The sequence below is a fragment of the Siniperca chuatsi genome, linkage group LG12 (assembly GCF_020085105.1).
Source record: "Siniperca chuatsi isolate FFG_IHB_CAS linkage group LG12, ASM2008510v1, whole genome shotgun sequence".
In the NCBI taxonomy this organism is placed as follows: Eukaryota; Metazoa; Chordata; class Actinopteri; order Centrarchiformes; family Sinipercidae; genus Siniperca; species Siniperca chuatsi.
Genome location: NC_058053.1, coordinates 20,655,345 through 20,668,477, shown reverse-complemented (window position 1 = coordinate 20,668,477; position 13,133 = coordinate 20,655,345). Strand labels below are relative to the sequence as shown.

The window sequence follows — 13,133 nt, the reverse complement described above, 5'->3', positions numbered from 1 at the left end:
TATAACCATCAATCACATTGGAAATGGTTTATCTCAGACAATGCTCTGCTTTATTTTCATGGTATTGCTAGCTCATATCCAAACCAGAATTTGAACAAGTTCATTGGGAAACAAATGAAAATGACAGTTTATCTTCTACACACATATTTCCTCTTTGCCTGTTGTGTACAATTTACATTGATTGCAATTGAACACTGCTCTGTTTCCACAGCAACTGATGCGGTCCTCTGTGTTCCACATGTTCATCTTGAGCATGGTTGCTGTGGACGTCATCGTTGCTGCTAGCAACTATTATAAAGGCGAGAACCACCGCAGGCACTATGATGAGTTTTACCTGGCAGAGGTGAGATGGGTTTTTTTTGTTTTTGCTGTCTACCCCAAACCCTTGATTTTAACATTAACACAAACCCTTTGACCAAGGCTTTTATTTAAAGCCTTGTTTTTTTGTGCATTATTATAAAAAAACAGTATGAGATCAGCTTTTTTTAAAAGCCTATTAGATGACACATTTGTGGGTTTTTCCTCTACAGTAGAGGTCCTTATTTGGAATTTCCTCCATGTTAATGTTATTAATAGGGATTTAATCCTGCATAATCTGAGTGCCTCATGATATTTCCCTGTCCACTCACATGGTGTATGATGGGATTAGGATGTGTCAACCAGTTTATAATTTATAATATAATGTTTTAAAATACACACACATGCACACGACACTGCTTTATGTATCATGCAGGTTGGTTTGATGTCGTCAGTATGCAGGTGGTAAAACGCCAACAAAGACGGAGAGGAGTGTGCCCACCTCCCCCGTCCCCTTCATACCTCTCTCTCTCACACACACAGCTGAATGGAGGAGATAAGAAAAGGGGGGAAAAAAACCCACACACAATATTGCCTTCTCTCACTCCCTCCATCCGTATCATACATCCATCAATCTGCAGATTTGTTCCAATCTGTGTGAAGGCTGTGAAGGGAAAATAGGAAATGGAGGCATTGGGTTTAGAGTTAAATGGAAAAATACAGGTTTATTGGTGAGGTGCCAATTTTTTTTCTCTCCTTACCATGTTCCCCCTGCTGAAGACAGCGGTGGTAGAAGCATTCAGATCCTTTACTTAAAGGAGTCATCCAACAACTTAGTATTGCACTTAAATAAAGTTGGGGGACTATCAAGAGACAAGTCTTTCAAACTCAATGCCCCAAATTTCTAACACAGGCTTTTTCTTAAAAGATTTGTAAACTCCAAACCCAAACTAAGATTAGAGGCTGTGTAGTACTCCTAGTCACTCTTAAGTACCTCTTAAGTAAAAGTACCAATACGTCACTATAAAAGTATTCCACTTCCTTCAAAATATTGCCACAGTAAAGGTACAGTAGTATTATTAGCAAAAGATACTTAAGTATTGCAAGTGAAAGTACTTATTATGTAGAGTGGCTCCTTTCAGAGTGTTATTAAACATACTATTGGATCATTGTTAATGATTCATTAACCTGTAAACTGCATTTTAGTGTTGTAGCTGGTGCAGTCTGAGCTACTTTATACTTTTGGGTAATTTACTCTGTAACGAGGTATCATTTTATAAGTTGAACATATGTTTTGTATGTCAAATCACAATCTGCAATGTCATAAATAAGCTGTCAAATAAATGCAGTAGAGCGAAAAGTACAATGTTTACTTCTGACATTTAGTACAGTAGAAGAATAAGGAAGCAGAAATTGGAAATATTCAAGTAAAGTTCAAGTACCCCAAAATTGTACTTACAGATAAGTACAGTACTTGTAGCAATGAATATATGTTTGCAATTACTTAATGCACAGCTGGCAAAAGTTGTTGAGAAATATTTGTGGTGGCAGGGAGTAAATGCAAACACTGATTTCTGATTTCTTCATTCCACCCCAGGTTGCCTTTACTGTGTTATTTGACCTGGAAGCTCTTCTGAAAATTTGGTGCCTGGGCTTCACCGGTTACATCAGCTCCTCCCTGCATAAGTTTGAATCTCTGTTGGTGGTGGGCACCACGCTGCACATCTACCCTGACCTATACCACTCTCAGTTCACCTACTTTCAGGTATGGATACACACATGCACACATATGCATTTTTACAGTATGCACTTGAAAATGCATGCCTCTATAAACATACATAAATCCCTTTATATCCTGAATATGAAACTGAATCATCCACACATCAAATAAATTGTAGTGAAGAATAGAAGCTGTGAATCATTTTGTGATATGTCTTTCCTGTGACGATGCATTAATAAGTACAAATCAATCATATCACTCTTTTGTGTTAAAAACCTCTCCTCTATTTATTCAAAATGCTTTAAATGTACTGTTACCAAAAATGTCTAACAGAGATTCAGATAAATTGATTTGTTAGTTTGAGTTAAACTGTAGCATTTTCAGTCATGACACATTTTTGGGGGACATTTTCGCTTGATGTTTGCAGTGAAAAGTGTCGTACTCTGATGGTTTTATTTAATGATATTTAGCATAAATCTGAGTGTGCAGTCCTCAATTCCTGCATGTGAGACAGAGAGCTATGAAAGTCCTGATAGGTAGGTGAAAGTAATAATGCAATGTGTTTGCCTATACGTTTGTGTGTGTGTGATCTGACAGTTTTACAGTTTTGGTTATTTTTTGCATTTTTTAACATATTCCACATTTGCTGCATATTTTCCAAAACATACAATAATGTCTTTTGTTAAATGTGTTTGCCTTCCTTCCCGGCAGTCATTTCAGTACAAGATGAAAATCTACTTGCAATGACTTGAGACATGCTTTAGCTAGGTAGTCCATTCCAGTAAAAAGGCCTATATCTTGTTATTTGTATCCAAGTTAGAATGCCTTATTTTTGCATGGTTAGGCAGTCTGTTTATGTATTTCAGACTGATGATGCATTAATGTGCTTGCGAGAGGCTCCACTATCCTAAGACATTAGAATTAGTTGCTGAACAGCATTGCATTCATGAGCTATGTAGGGCTTTGAGGAAAAAATGGAATGACAGTTTTTAAAACCAATATTTCAACTGTGAATTCAAATAGAAATATTTTCTATAAATTACACTTCAGGGCTGTGTTGTGGTCTACATGTCATATCTACCAGCTAAATCTTTTACTACTTAACTCTTGTTAATAATGCTTGCTGTACTGCGGATCTTGCAGTTTTTTACTTTGGCTCATGTCCCATCTACTATGGGTTATGACCTATACTGCAGCCAGTCACCAGGGGGCGATCGAGATGTTTTGGCTCGTTTGGGCACCTGTCCGTCTATCGTTTTTTCAACCCAGTTTAGATGAAAAATATATATATAGAAAAATATCCAAGAAAAAAAATATATGAGAGAAAATATTCTACAGATGTGCAACTCTCATTGCATGAATTCACATACTGATTTGCGGATGTGCACATTTTGTCCATGACTTCATATTGTTTGATAGAGGTGTGTGAATGTGTTTTGCACCATATTCACTGCAGCAACTGAAGGAAAACTGTGAGCATATGAGTTTCTTAATTTTGATTCATAGCATAGGATTTGTGCACCTACAATAAAGAATTTGAGAAGGTGTAACTGTTGTTTGTGGGAGAGAAAAAAAAATTCTACTACAGATTCCACTGTCACAGGTGCTCAGTTGTTTTGCTCCAAATATACCTTCATACTCAGAGCATAGCTAAACAACATGCACAGATAATAGTTTGCAAAGTGTAATGTCAGTATATTTTTCAGATGCAGCAATTCCCTGTTTGTACATTTTCACACATTCATATCAGTTGTCTGCTTTTGGCTAATGAGCAGTTTTTAAGAGCAACTGGGAGTTAAGTGCCTTCCTCACTCATGGAAAAGTATTTCTCATTCACTCTCCCTGCTGATATTTTTCCAAGTAGGTCCCAGTTCAAACTGGTGACATTTAGTCACAAGTGATTAACCTTAAGGCTCTGTGCTGGAATCGGAAGTGTGTGAAAAGGAAAAGGAACAAGGCTACACAATCAATGATTGTTTCAGATTTTTATTTAATTTTATCCAACCAAGGGGTTTCACTGCTAAAGGTTATCCTTACTAATTGTCTTTCAGTCTGGACCAAATGTCACATGCTTTAGAGCCCTACTTACAGCTTTGACACACACATGCACACACACACACACACACACACACCCACACACATACACACACATACACACATGCAGTACACTTGGCAGAATGAATTTTAATTTAGGCAATGGAACCAACCCCAACACTTTCTCTCTGTGTGTTCAGAATTGCGATGACTTCAGTAGCAGCACGATTTAAAGGTTCAGTCAATTCATTCATTCAGAAAGGCAGGGCACTGTATAATTTTTGGACATTTCTGGTAGGGATGCTCTGATCCAATTCTAGTTATTGGTATTTGGCCAATATGGGTTTAAAATGCGTGATGGGATATTTCTGACAGTGACAATGTGACACATTATGCAATTAAATTTAATGTTAAGCATTTCTTTGTCTTGCAAGAGGCTAGAGCCAGAAGCACACACTGACAACACAGCTGGAAAGCCATTCTCAAGATTGTTTATTGCTCATCTCATGTCTGCATTTTGGGAGTCAAGATGTGTTTTTCTCTTGAAACACTCACATGTATCTTCTTTATTCCAGATATGCAAATAATAAAGAGATCACAAGTTAAAAAAAGGAAACAAAGTATAGTGTATTTTTTTTTTCTGTTTTCGTATTTTACGTGGAAAAGAATGATCCCAGTATTATATAGAACCAGTTTTGCTGTTACATCCTTATATCCTTTGTTAACTTAACCTCTTATGGTTTGCTCTTAGCCTCAGAGCTTACATCTGTTGTAAAATGGATAGTGGTCATCATGGCCTGTCAGTAGTAGAAGGTAGTGTCTTTCCATCCCATCTGTCATCATGCTGCGAGTGTTATTGCTTTATATTTGTTTACTGTAGGTTCCCTTTAATGACCAGCATCCCCTGTTTGTCTCCTTTATTTTGCTGTATATCTGGGAATTGGGAGAAAAATCTTTGGCCAGAGGCATCTCAGTGTGGAGTTCGATCAATAGCTACTCTCTGGATCCCAGATCAAAGCCTGACCAAGATGCATTACCTTTTGGGGGTTGTTGCAAACAATTTAGGGATTAAGCCAGTTGACAGAGCACAGTATCACTGCACCTTAACCACTGGGTCAAGATCAGTGCTCTCTTTTTAAAAAAATCAATATTCAATTAATGTGCTTGCTTTTATATTTATTTTAAACTATCTTTAAAATACCACTGCTCTCTTCCTTTGATGTTGATTATCAAACTACTGTTCCAAAGAAATAAGAAATAACAATGGTTACTCAAACAGCAACCTTACAGTAGAGATGTATGTTTTTTTTTACCCCTCAGGTGCTACGTGTGGTGCGTTTGATCAAGATTTCGCCAGCTCTGGAGGACTTTGTGTATAAGATATTTGGTCCAGGTAAAAAACTAGGCAGCCTGGTGGTGTTCACAGCCAGCCTTCTCATTGTCATGTCGGCCATCAGCCTGCAGATGTTCTGCTTTGTGGAGGAGCTGGACCGCTTCACCACATTCCCCAGGGTAAGGAATCACTCGCACTCACCCTGTCACCAGTAGGGCAATCTGCATACTTTTACTGCATACTTACAGATTATATTATTAAAAACAAAGTGGTCTATTTAAGAAAGCTTCTATGGATGTGATCATATATTCAGCTTATTTCTTAGACGCATTTTAGTATTTGTTCTTTTAGGTGACTTCACAACTTGTAAAGTTGTAAAGTCATCCTGAGTCAAATACTTAAGCACAAATGGCTGATTTATTGAACTGATTTGTGGAAATCTGTCATCAGGAGTATAAATAAATTCTGTTCCAATCAAGGTTACTTTTAGTAAGCATGATAGACTTAACTCTTTACTGTAAGTAGCGTATCTGTGTTCATAACAGATAAGAATACATAAATAAATAGTCAAATATGACCACCACTGCAGGCTGTAATTTTCATTGTATGCTGCAAGGCTTCCTGTGAGTGACTGCTGGTTACCAGATATCAGCGTATCTTACCTATTTAGTTTGGATTGCAGCTCATTTGGAAATGGATTAGGCCAGCATTTTAAGGCAATGTCAGCAGTTATTTCCAACCACACTTTGTCTGAATATGCCCTAATATTCAAATAATTTGCTCTCAGGGAAACATTAAATGTAATTAAAACCAGAAGATACATACATAAATATATATATATATATATATTATATACACTACATTACAATTTAGAAATTCATATGAGCAGTTCCAGAAGGACACCTCAGACAAGCAATGGGGAGGCCTGCAGATGTTGATGATGGGTTGCATGATGGGTCGACAGATGTGGGACCTCCTTTGATTTCTAAGTGCTCATGAGCTTCTTTCTCTCTCATTAGCCACATCTTTCCATCCTCATTTTTTTTCTCCCCTTCAACATTTCACTGATCCCAGGCACAGCGGGACATGAAGGTTTGCTCGTAAACAGATGCCACTTGTATGCTGTGTTACTCTTCTCTCATTTTCTGTCTTCCGTATTGCTTGTGCCTCACATACACACATGTATGCACTCAGACACATGCACACATCATAGTTAATGATGTTTGGCTGTATCCCCTACGGGCAGACCTGTTGCTGGGTTTTATCTGGTTTTATCAGGCTTTATCTGCAGTAACTGGGACGTGGAAGCGGGTGAGAGGGGCTGGGAGGGACGGGGCCGCTGTAAGGAGGAAGCGCAGGCGTGTCATTTGACTCCAGGGGCCACAGTGTTGCAGCTGGCTGTTCCCTACACCTTCGTCTGACCTCTACCAAGTAGATGAGAGGGCAGCAGAACAGAGTAAAAAAAAAAAAAAAGATGGCTGTCTCCACACTTCTCTTTCTGGCTTATAATTCCAAATCTCACAATCACTAGCTAGAGAAGGATGATCAGAAGGGGATTTGCTCTCCTGTGAAAAGCATGTTTCAAATGTCAATTTCTCTGTGTCATTTTCTTTCCTGTCTCTTTCTTTCCCTCTCCTCACCGCTTCCACTTGTGTACTCAGTTGCCCTCTCTAGCCTTTTGCCTCTCTCACTTTCTCTTATCCTGTGCTTTCCTCCCTGTAGGCATTCATGTCCATGTTTCAGATCCTAACCCAGGAGGGCTGGGTAGATGTCATGGACCAGACTCTGGTGGCTGTAGGTCATATGTGGGCTCCGGTAGTAGCCATTTACTTCATCCTCTACCATCTGTTTGCTACCCTGGTGAGGAACTTATTGTGCTGTTTCAAATGTAGAAGTCAAAAAACTTCAATCAGAGTTTTTTGTTGTTTGATTAAGTTAAGTGGGCTTGTAGTTCATTTTATTCAAACTCATATTCTATTATTTTGGTCAGTAAAAGCAGGAAAATAAGTGACAAAAGGATACATGAATTGTTTTCCTAATGCATTCAATTAGTGCCCCAGCCCCTTCAGTGTTCTCTCAAGTGGTACATCCAATCACAGTTAATCAGACTCGCAGGCGTAAGAAGTGCTGACATTTCAGTGTTTGGCCTTCTTATATGGAGAGCCATCAGACAGCACAGACAGTATCAGGATGACTCACACTTCACCCCAGACAGACAGGATGTCTTCCAGAACAGAACAAGCAACAAATGCAATTACTAAGCAGACTTTGTACTTTTGAAAAAGTCTTATTATGATGGTGATAATGACATTAACATATTGTAATGTGTTCACACACAGCATATGTTCTTATGCACTTCCTCTTGTTGCATTTTAGATTCTGCTCAGTCTTTTTGTGGCTGTTATTTTGGACAATCTGGAGTTGGATGAAGACTTGAAGAAGCTCAAACAGGTAAGAATCTTATGTAAATTATGCAAATGTTTAGATGATCATGTGACTAAGTGCCTCACCAATCCCCCAACCTTTGCTAACTAGTATCACCTATTAAAACTAGGTGTCGCTGATATGAATGAAAATAAATAAAATTAAGCCCCAACTTCCCCCACTGCAAGGCCCAATTTTCACCTGAGAAACTCACTTTAATGGAAAAGTTTTGACAAAAATTTGACAAGGTTTCTTGTTTTTTTTTGGATTGAAAATCAGAAAGGATTAAGAATAATCAAGACTGACAGCCCAACAAGTAGTGTGTATGCACTCAGTTAAGTCTAGAACAGTTTTTCTTTTTGGGCGGGTTTATTTATATTATTTATATATATATATATATATATATATATATATATATATATATATATATACATAAAATTCTGTTTCTCTCAAGCTAATTCAACCATGGCCTTGCCAGACTACAGTGAGCAAAGCTAAAATTGTGACATGGCGTGACAGCCACTGTGGCTGGTTGATCAAAATGTTAACATCCTACTCTGGTTGTTACATTTGGTGCCTTTAGGCACCCACTGTTTTTATTTTATTTTTTTTACTTTTTTGCATGCTCTTTTCTCAACCACAAAGTAATTCACTAATTTCGAAAAGAGAACAGGGCAACTTCCCATGTTGAAAATATGACCTTGAGAGTTCCATTTGAATGTGTGTGTCTGGGGGCATGTGGTGGGGAACAATGAGTGCAGGGCAGACTGTGTGTCCACTGTGTATGCATGTAGTAGTGGAATGAAGGGGAGAAAGTTTTTTGTATAGTGTTTTCTCTCAAGTTTTCTTGAGATGTATGCAACATTTTTAATAAAGTGTTTTTGTACAGTATAGTCTCAGTTTTCTTTAAGATGCATAGAATAGTGTAATGGTATTGTTACTGAGCATCCTGGGTTCGCCTAACTGTATAAACTTAATAAGAAAACAATAAACAGGACGATGAGTCAAAACTTCTGAATTTAAAATTGTTATTTATTTAGAACATTTTGTGGGAACACACCCCTACCAAAACCAAGAAGAGTTGAATCTCACTCAATTGTCCCTCCCGGCTCCCTTACAGTCAAGATGGCAGCAAAGATAACAAAAATGAGGATTTATTCATCTTGTACTGTGCCTAACTTTAGTGGCTCATAACATATCGGGTATGGAATTAATCTGCAGATGCTCTGGTTCAAGATGAGACCAAACATTTCTATGGATGTAAGTTTTTGAGCCACAACAAAGGCTAAAATGTGGCCTTAAACAGAGTAGCTAAGCCTTGTTTTTAGCCTAGCTGATTGCCAGAAATGCCTTTTGCTATGTCGTAACGCATATCATAAAATGGCGAAAACTGCTGAAAAGACGAAAGTCTAAGTTCAGTCAATAAAATAGGTTTTTCAAAAATTGTGACTCATTGCAACCACAAGAGGTCCTTGAGCATACATATATGATCACATCCATAGAAGCTTTCTTAAATGTGCAGATACACAAACACACACACACACACACACACACAAGACGCATTTTCTCTCCCCATGATCTGAAGTGCTAACTGATTTGTCTGCTGCTTGGCATTTCAGCTTGTTGTTTGCTGCTAAATTTTATTTTATAGCTGAGCACTTTTTGCGGAGTAGCTACCCTGGGAAGAGTGACAGGGTTGTATTGTGTGCCCACATGTGGGCAGGGCTCTGAGGAATTTCTTTTTGGGGCTCTCCTCTCGAGGGTTGTATAAATGGGCAATTAACTTTAAAAGAGCAGAACCCTGTTGTGTGAAAAAGCTGGCACTTACGCACACAAATACACACACAAGGCCTAGGTGCTAGTGATTGCTCAATGGGTGAACTTTAATAAACAATTTCTGTCATCAAATGCAAATAGGGAAATTGGTTTTTGAATGGTCACGGAAAGAGAAATGCCTAAAATTCAAGCCCCAGGTTAGTTTCTGTTTCTGTTTGTAGCCATACAATAGCTTTACATAAATTAATTAATCTATAAGCTCGCTGACATGAACAGGTTTGCACACACACACACACGCACGCACGCTCACGTAAACGCTGTGCACTATGTGCACTCATAGCGGGCTAGCAGGTCTCAGCTTGCCTGGGCATGTTATTTCCCACCCACAGCTGACTGATTAGGCGCAGTGACTGTAAAATTGCCTATTTTACAGGTGCTTCAATCATGGATACGGAGACTGACTATATATAGACCATAGATTGTGATCACCCTCCCACAAGAGAAGGCTTCTGCAAACATTTGGCAAAAACCCAATGACATGGCCAACCTTTCTATAAGAAATACACATGTGGACAGTGAGGGATGAGAAACCAATTACACTGTATGTGATGAATCATTTTTGCCTGCTGTTTTATGAATGACTTCATTGAGTTGGTAATGTTTGTTACTTGTTGTTAATGTGACTTGTGTCCATGGCAAGCTCTTTAAAAAGAAAAAAAAAGACCATGTACAAAAAATAGTATTACCTAATGTTTTTTTTTTCAGCTCAAAAACTGCTTTCTTTCAGTGAGTGTTATGGGTATAGAATGGATATCAATCAATATTTAGTGTTTGACACACAAAGGCCATGTGTGTTCTCTTCCCTGAGACATTTTTAATCCTTTCTTCTTCACAGTTGGTTAAACACACAGACAGTTGCTGTGTTGAAATTAATTGGAAATAATGGAACAACAAATTGAAGTCGAATAAACTATTCAAAGAGTGAGTTCATGCAAATCATAGAATTGTGTCTTGGAATTATTTGACGTCAAATAAGGAAAGGTGTGTCTGTTTTTGGTGAAAAGCGGGGGGATGCTGTACACAAGTTGACAAAACAGGAAATGTATACAGTTACATTTTTGGTGGCATAATTAGTGGCATTTATTGGCTAATGTGTCAAAATGAGCTAATCACAGTTGCATTACTGTCATACTCAGTGTTGCGTTACAGTAATATATTACTTTTAACAATAACGATGTAATATGATGCGTTACTAATAGGATTTTGGTAATATTATTACATTTACGATGTCAAGTAACGCGTTACCACCCGACATTAAGTGTTTATTGTTTTTTTGTTTTTTTTAAGAATTCATCCATAGTGCGCCACAGCAAAAATATCCTCCAAAGAATCCTGTTGCTGAAATCCATGGCTGCGGAGTCATATTTATCCCTATCTCATAATTTATCAGACTTTGATCCTTTGTCTGCCTGTCCATTCCTGTGTCCAAGGCTATTCGTTTATTTAAAAAAGGTCTAGGCTATTTAATTGTTTTATATCATCACACTATTGTTAATATAAGCGGGCAATTTTAATACAAAGTGGTAACCACTGCATGTGAATGCTGTCTCCGGAGAAGAGCCTTCATTAGGCTGTACACCACTGGATTTGTAATGAACTGTAATAAACTTGAGCTTCTGTGCTTTGATTACCCGCTATGAAACAACTTTACCCTCTTCCATTTTATAATTTCTAGTTGTACTTCTGCAGTTATTTTGGTGAAAGTAATGCAAAGTAATGCATCAGTAACGCATTACTCTACACAGACAGTAATATTGTAAAGTAACTTATTACTTTCAAATAAAAGTAACTACTAAGATGTAATATATTACATTTTGAAAGTAACACTGGTCATACTGAATGTTGAATTTGTAGCTACTGTGGAGAAAATTACGTTTTTGAAAGTACTTCAGCAGTATATCTTGCCCTAACATCCCATTCCCCTTCATGCTGCGTGTGTCAGAAATACCAGTTTGAAAACCAGTCAAACGTGTCAGCTCCCCTTAGACAGCATTGTATTTTACTTCTACCCATGAAAGACTTCAAGCATACAAGATGTGTGTGGTTGCAGGTGTGCCAGCGGTGTCTTTATGTGTGTATGGTGTGTACGTGTCACATTGAAATCAATATTCACATGTGCAGCCAAGCTTTGGGCGATAAGGCCCACCTGCACAGTACAATTATACATGATGATAGTGTACCATTCTTCAAATTATTGTCTATATAGGTTATGTTGTTAAGTCATTGCCAATGTCATGTTCTATGTGACATCCATTATACTCTTATTATACAGTCCCTGCTGACTTTAACATAAAGTAATCACTGTCAACATTTATTTATTTTGAATTTATTTATTTAGTGTGATTTAGTGAATTTATTAATGTGCATTAAAGTAAGACCTCTTGGTGATCTCCATATACAGTAGTTCACAGCTCTCCTTATCATTGACTCCAGGGTGCACTGGCTGGCTAGCTTCTTTTCTTAAGCCATTCCCTTCATGTACTAACAATGTTGTTCAGTCAGCCAAAAATTTGACTGACCCATCTTGGGAATTCATTTTACTTTCAAGCATAATAGGTCAGCAACATCCTATTTAAAACAGTCCTATGAGTATGTTATTGCAGTGTCAGTAGATGCATATAGAAAGGGAAATACCTGTGAGTCATAACATATAAAGAAATACACACCTTAGAGGCCCAACAGTCTGTTTGGCTGTTGGTTAGTACGGAATCACCTTATGACTCAGAGCTGAGAATAGGACTAATGTTGTTAACAACTCCATAAAAGTACAGCAACTGTGACAGACTGCAACATAAACATGCAATTTCTATAGGTCCTATAAGACCGAACAGCTTTTACTTTCTCATAAAGTTGGTAATGTTAAAGTGGCAATATTTCTCCAACCCACCCGCAAATATCTACTCCATTATTGCTAACATCCATGCTCAGTGGAGCATTAATGAAGCTGATCAGCATGGATGGAGTTACCAGGCAACACTTTCTGGCCGTCATCATGTCATCATCAGGGCTGGTTTCCATTTCCACCTGTCACTCCATGCGTATAAGCTACTTTTAATTGACTGTCACCATAGCCAGGTGTGTGTGTGTGTGTTTGTGAAGCAGGAGGACTACTGTGTCTGCCCATGTTGATGATTTGATAATGACATCATCAATAAGGCATGTAGCTAAAAACATCTGTCATAGTTTGTATGCTGATTGCAAGCCCACCCTTTCAGGGGAATGACTCGCATCTGTCAACCACGACAGTCCATTTGTCATGATTTAGTTTTTCATCTGAGAGTCAAAGCTTGAAACGCCAGGAGAAGCACAGAGGCTTGTGGGTAGTTGTGCTGTGATCAAGCAGATCAGTGTTAGCTAGCTGTGCTGTAATATCTGGTTGCTTTAATGTTGTCTGATGTGAGCTGTTGGCAAGTGAAACAGTTCTGAATCAGTGCATTGTAATCACAGCCTGAGAACAAGAATTAAAGTTATTTGCTTTCAGCGCACACA

General features: G+C 38.1%; 1 protein-coding gene across 5 annotated transcripts in view; it reads left to right on the top strand.

The window, feature by feature from the left end:
- The window catches only part of nalcn (sodium leak channel, non-selective), a 72,115-nt gene that overhangs the window by 34,039 nt on the left and 24,943 nt on the right, over nucleotides 1-13,133 (top strand). For all 5 annotated transcript variants that reach the window (XM_044217257.1, XM_044217258.1, XM_044217254.1 and 2 more), the window contains 5 exons: nucleotides 212-343; nucleotides 1,895-2,062; nucleotides 5,372-5,563; nucleotides 7,107-7,244; nucleotides 7,761-7,835. In XM_044217257.1, coding sequence (XP_044073192.1) covers nucleotides 212-343; nucleotides 1,895-2,062; nucleotides 5,372-5,563; nucleotides 7,107-7,244; nucleotides 7,761-7,835 — 705 coding nt within the window. The remainder of the gene's footprint in view (nucleotides 1-211; nucleotides 344-1,894; nucleotides 2,063-5,371; nucleotides 5,564-7,106; nucleotides 7,245-7,760; nucleotides 7,836-13,133) is intronic.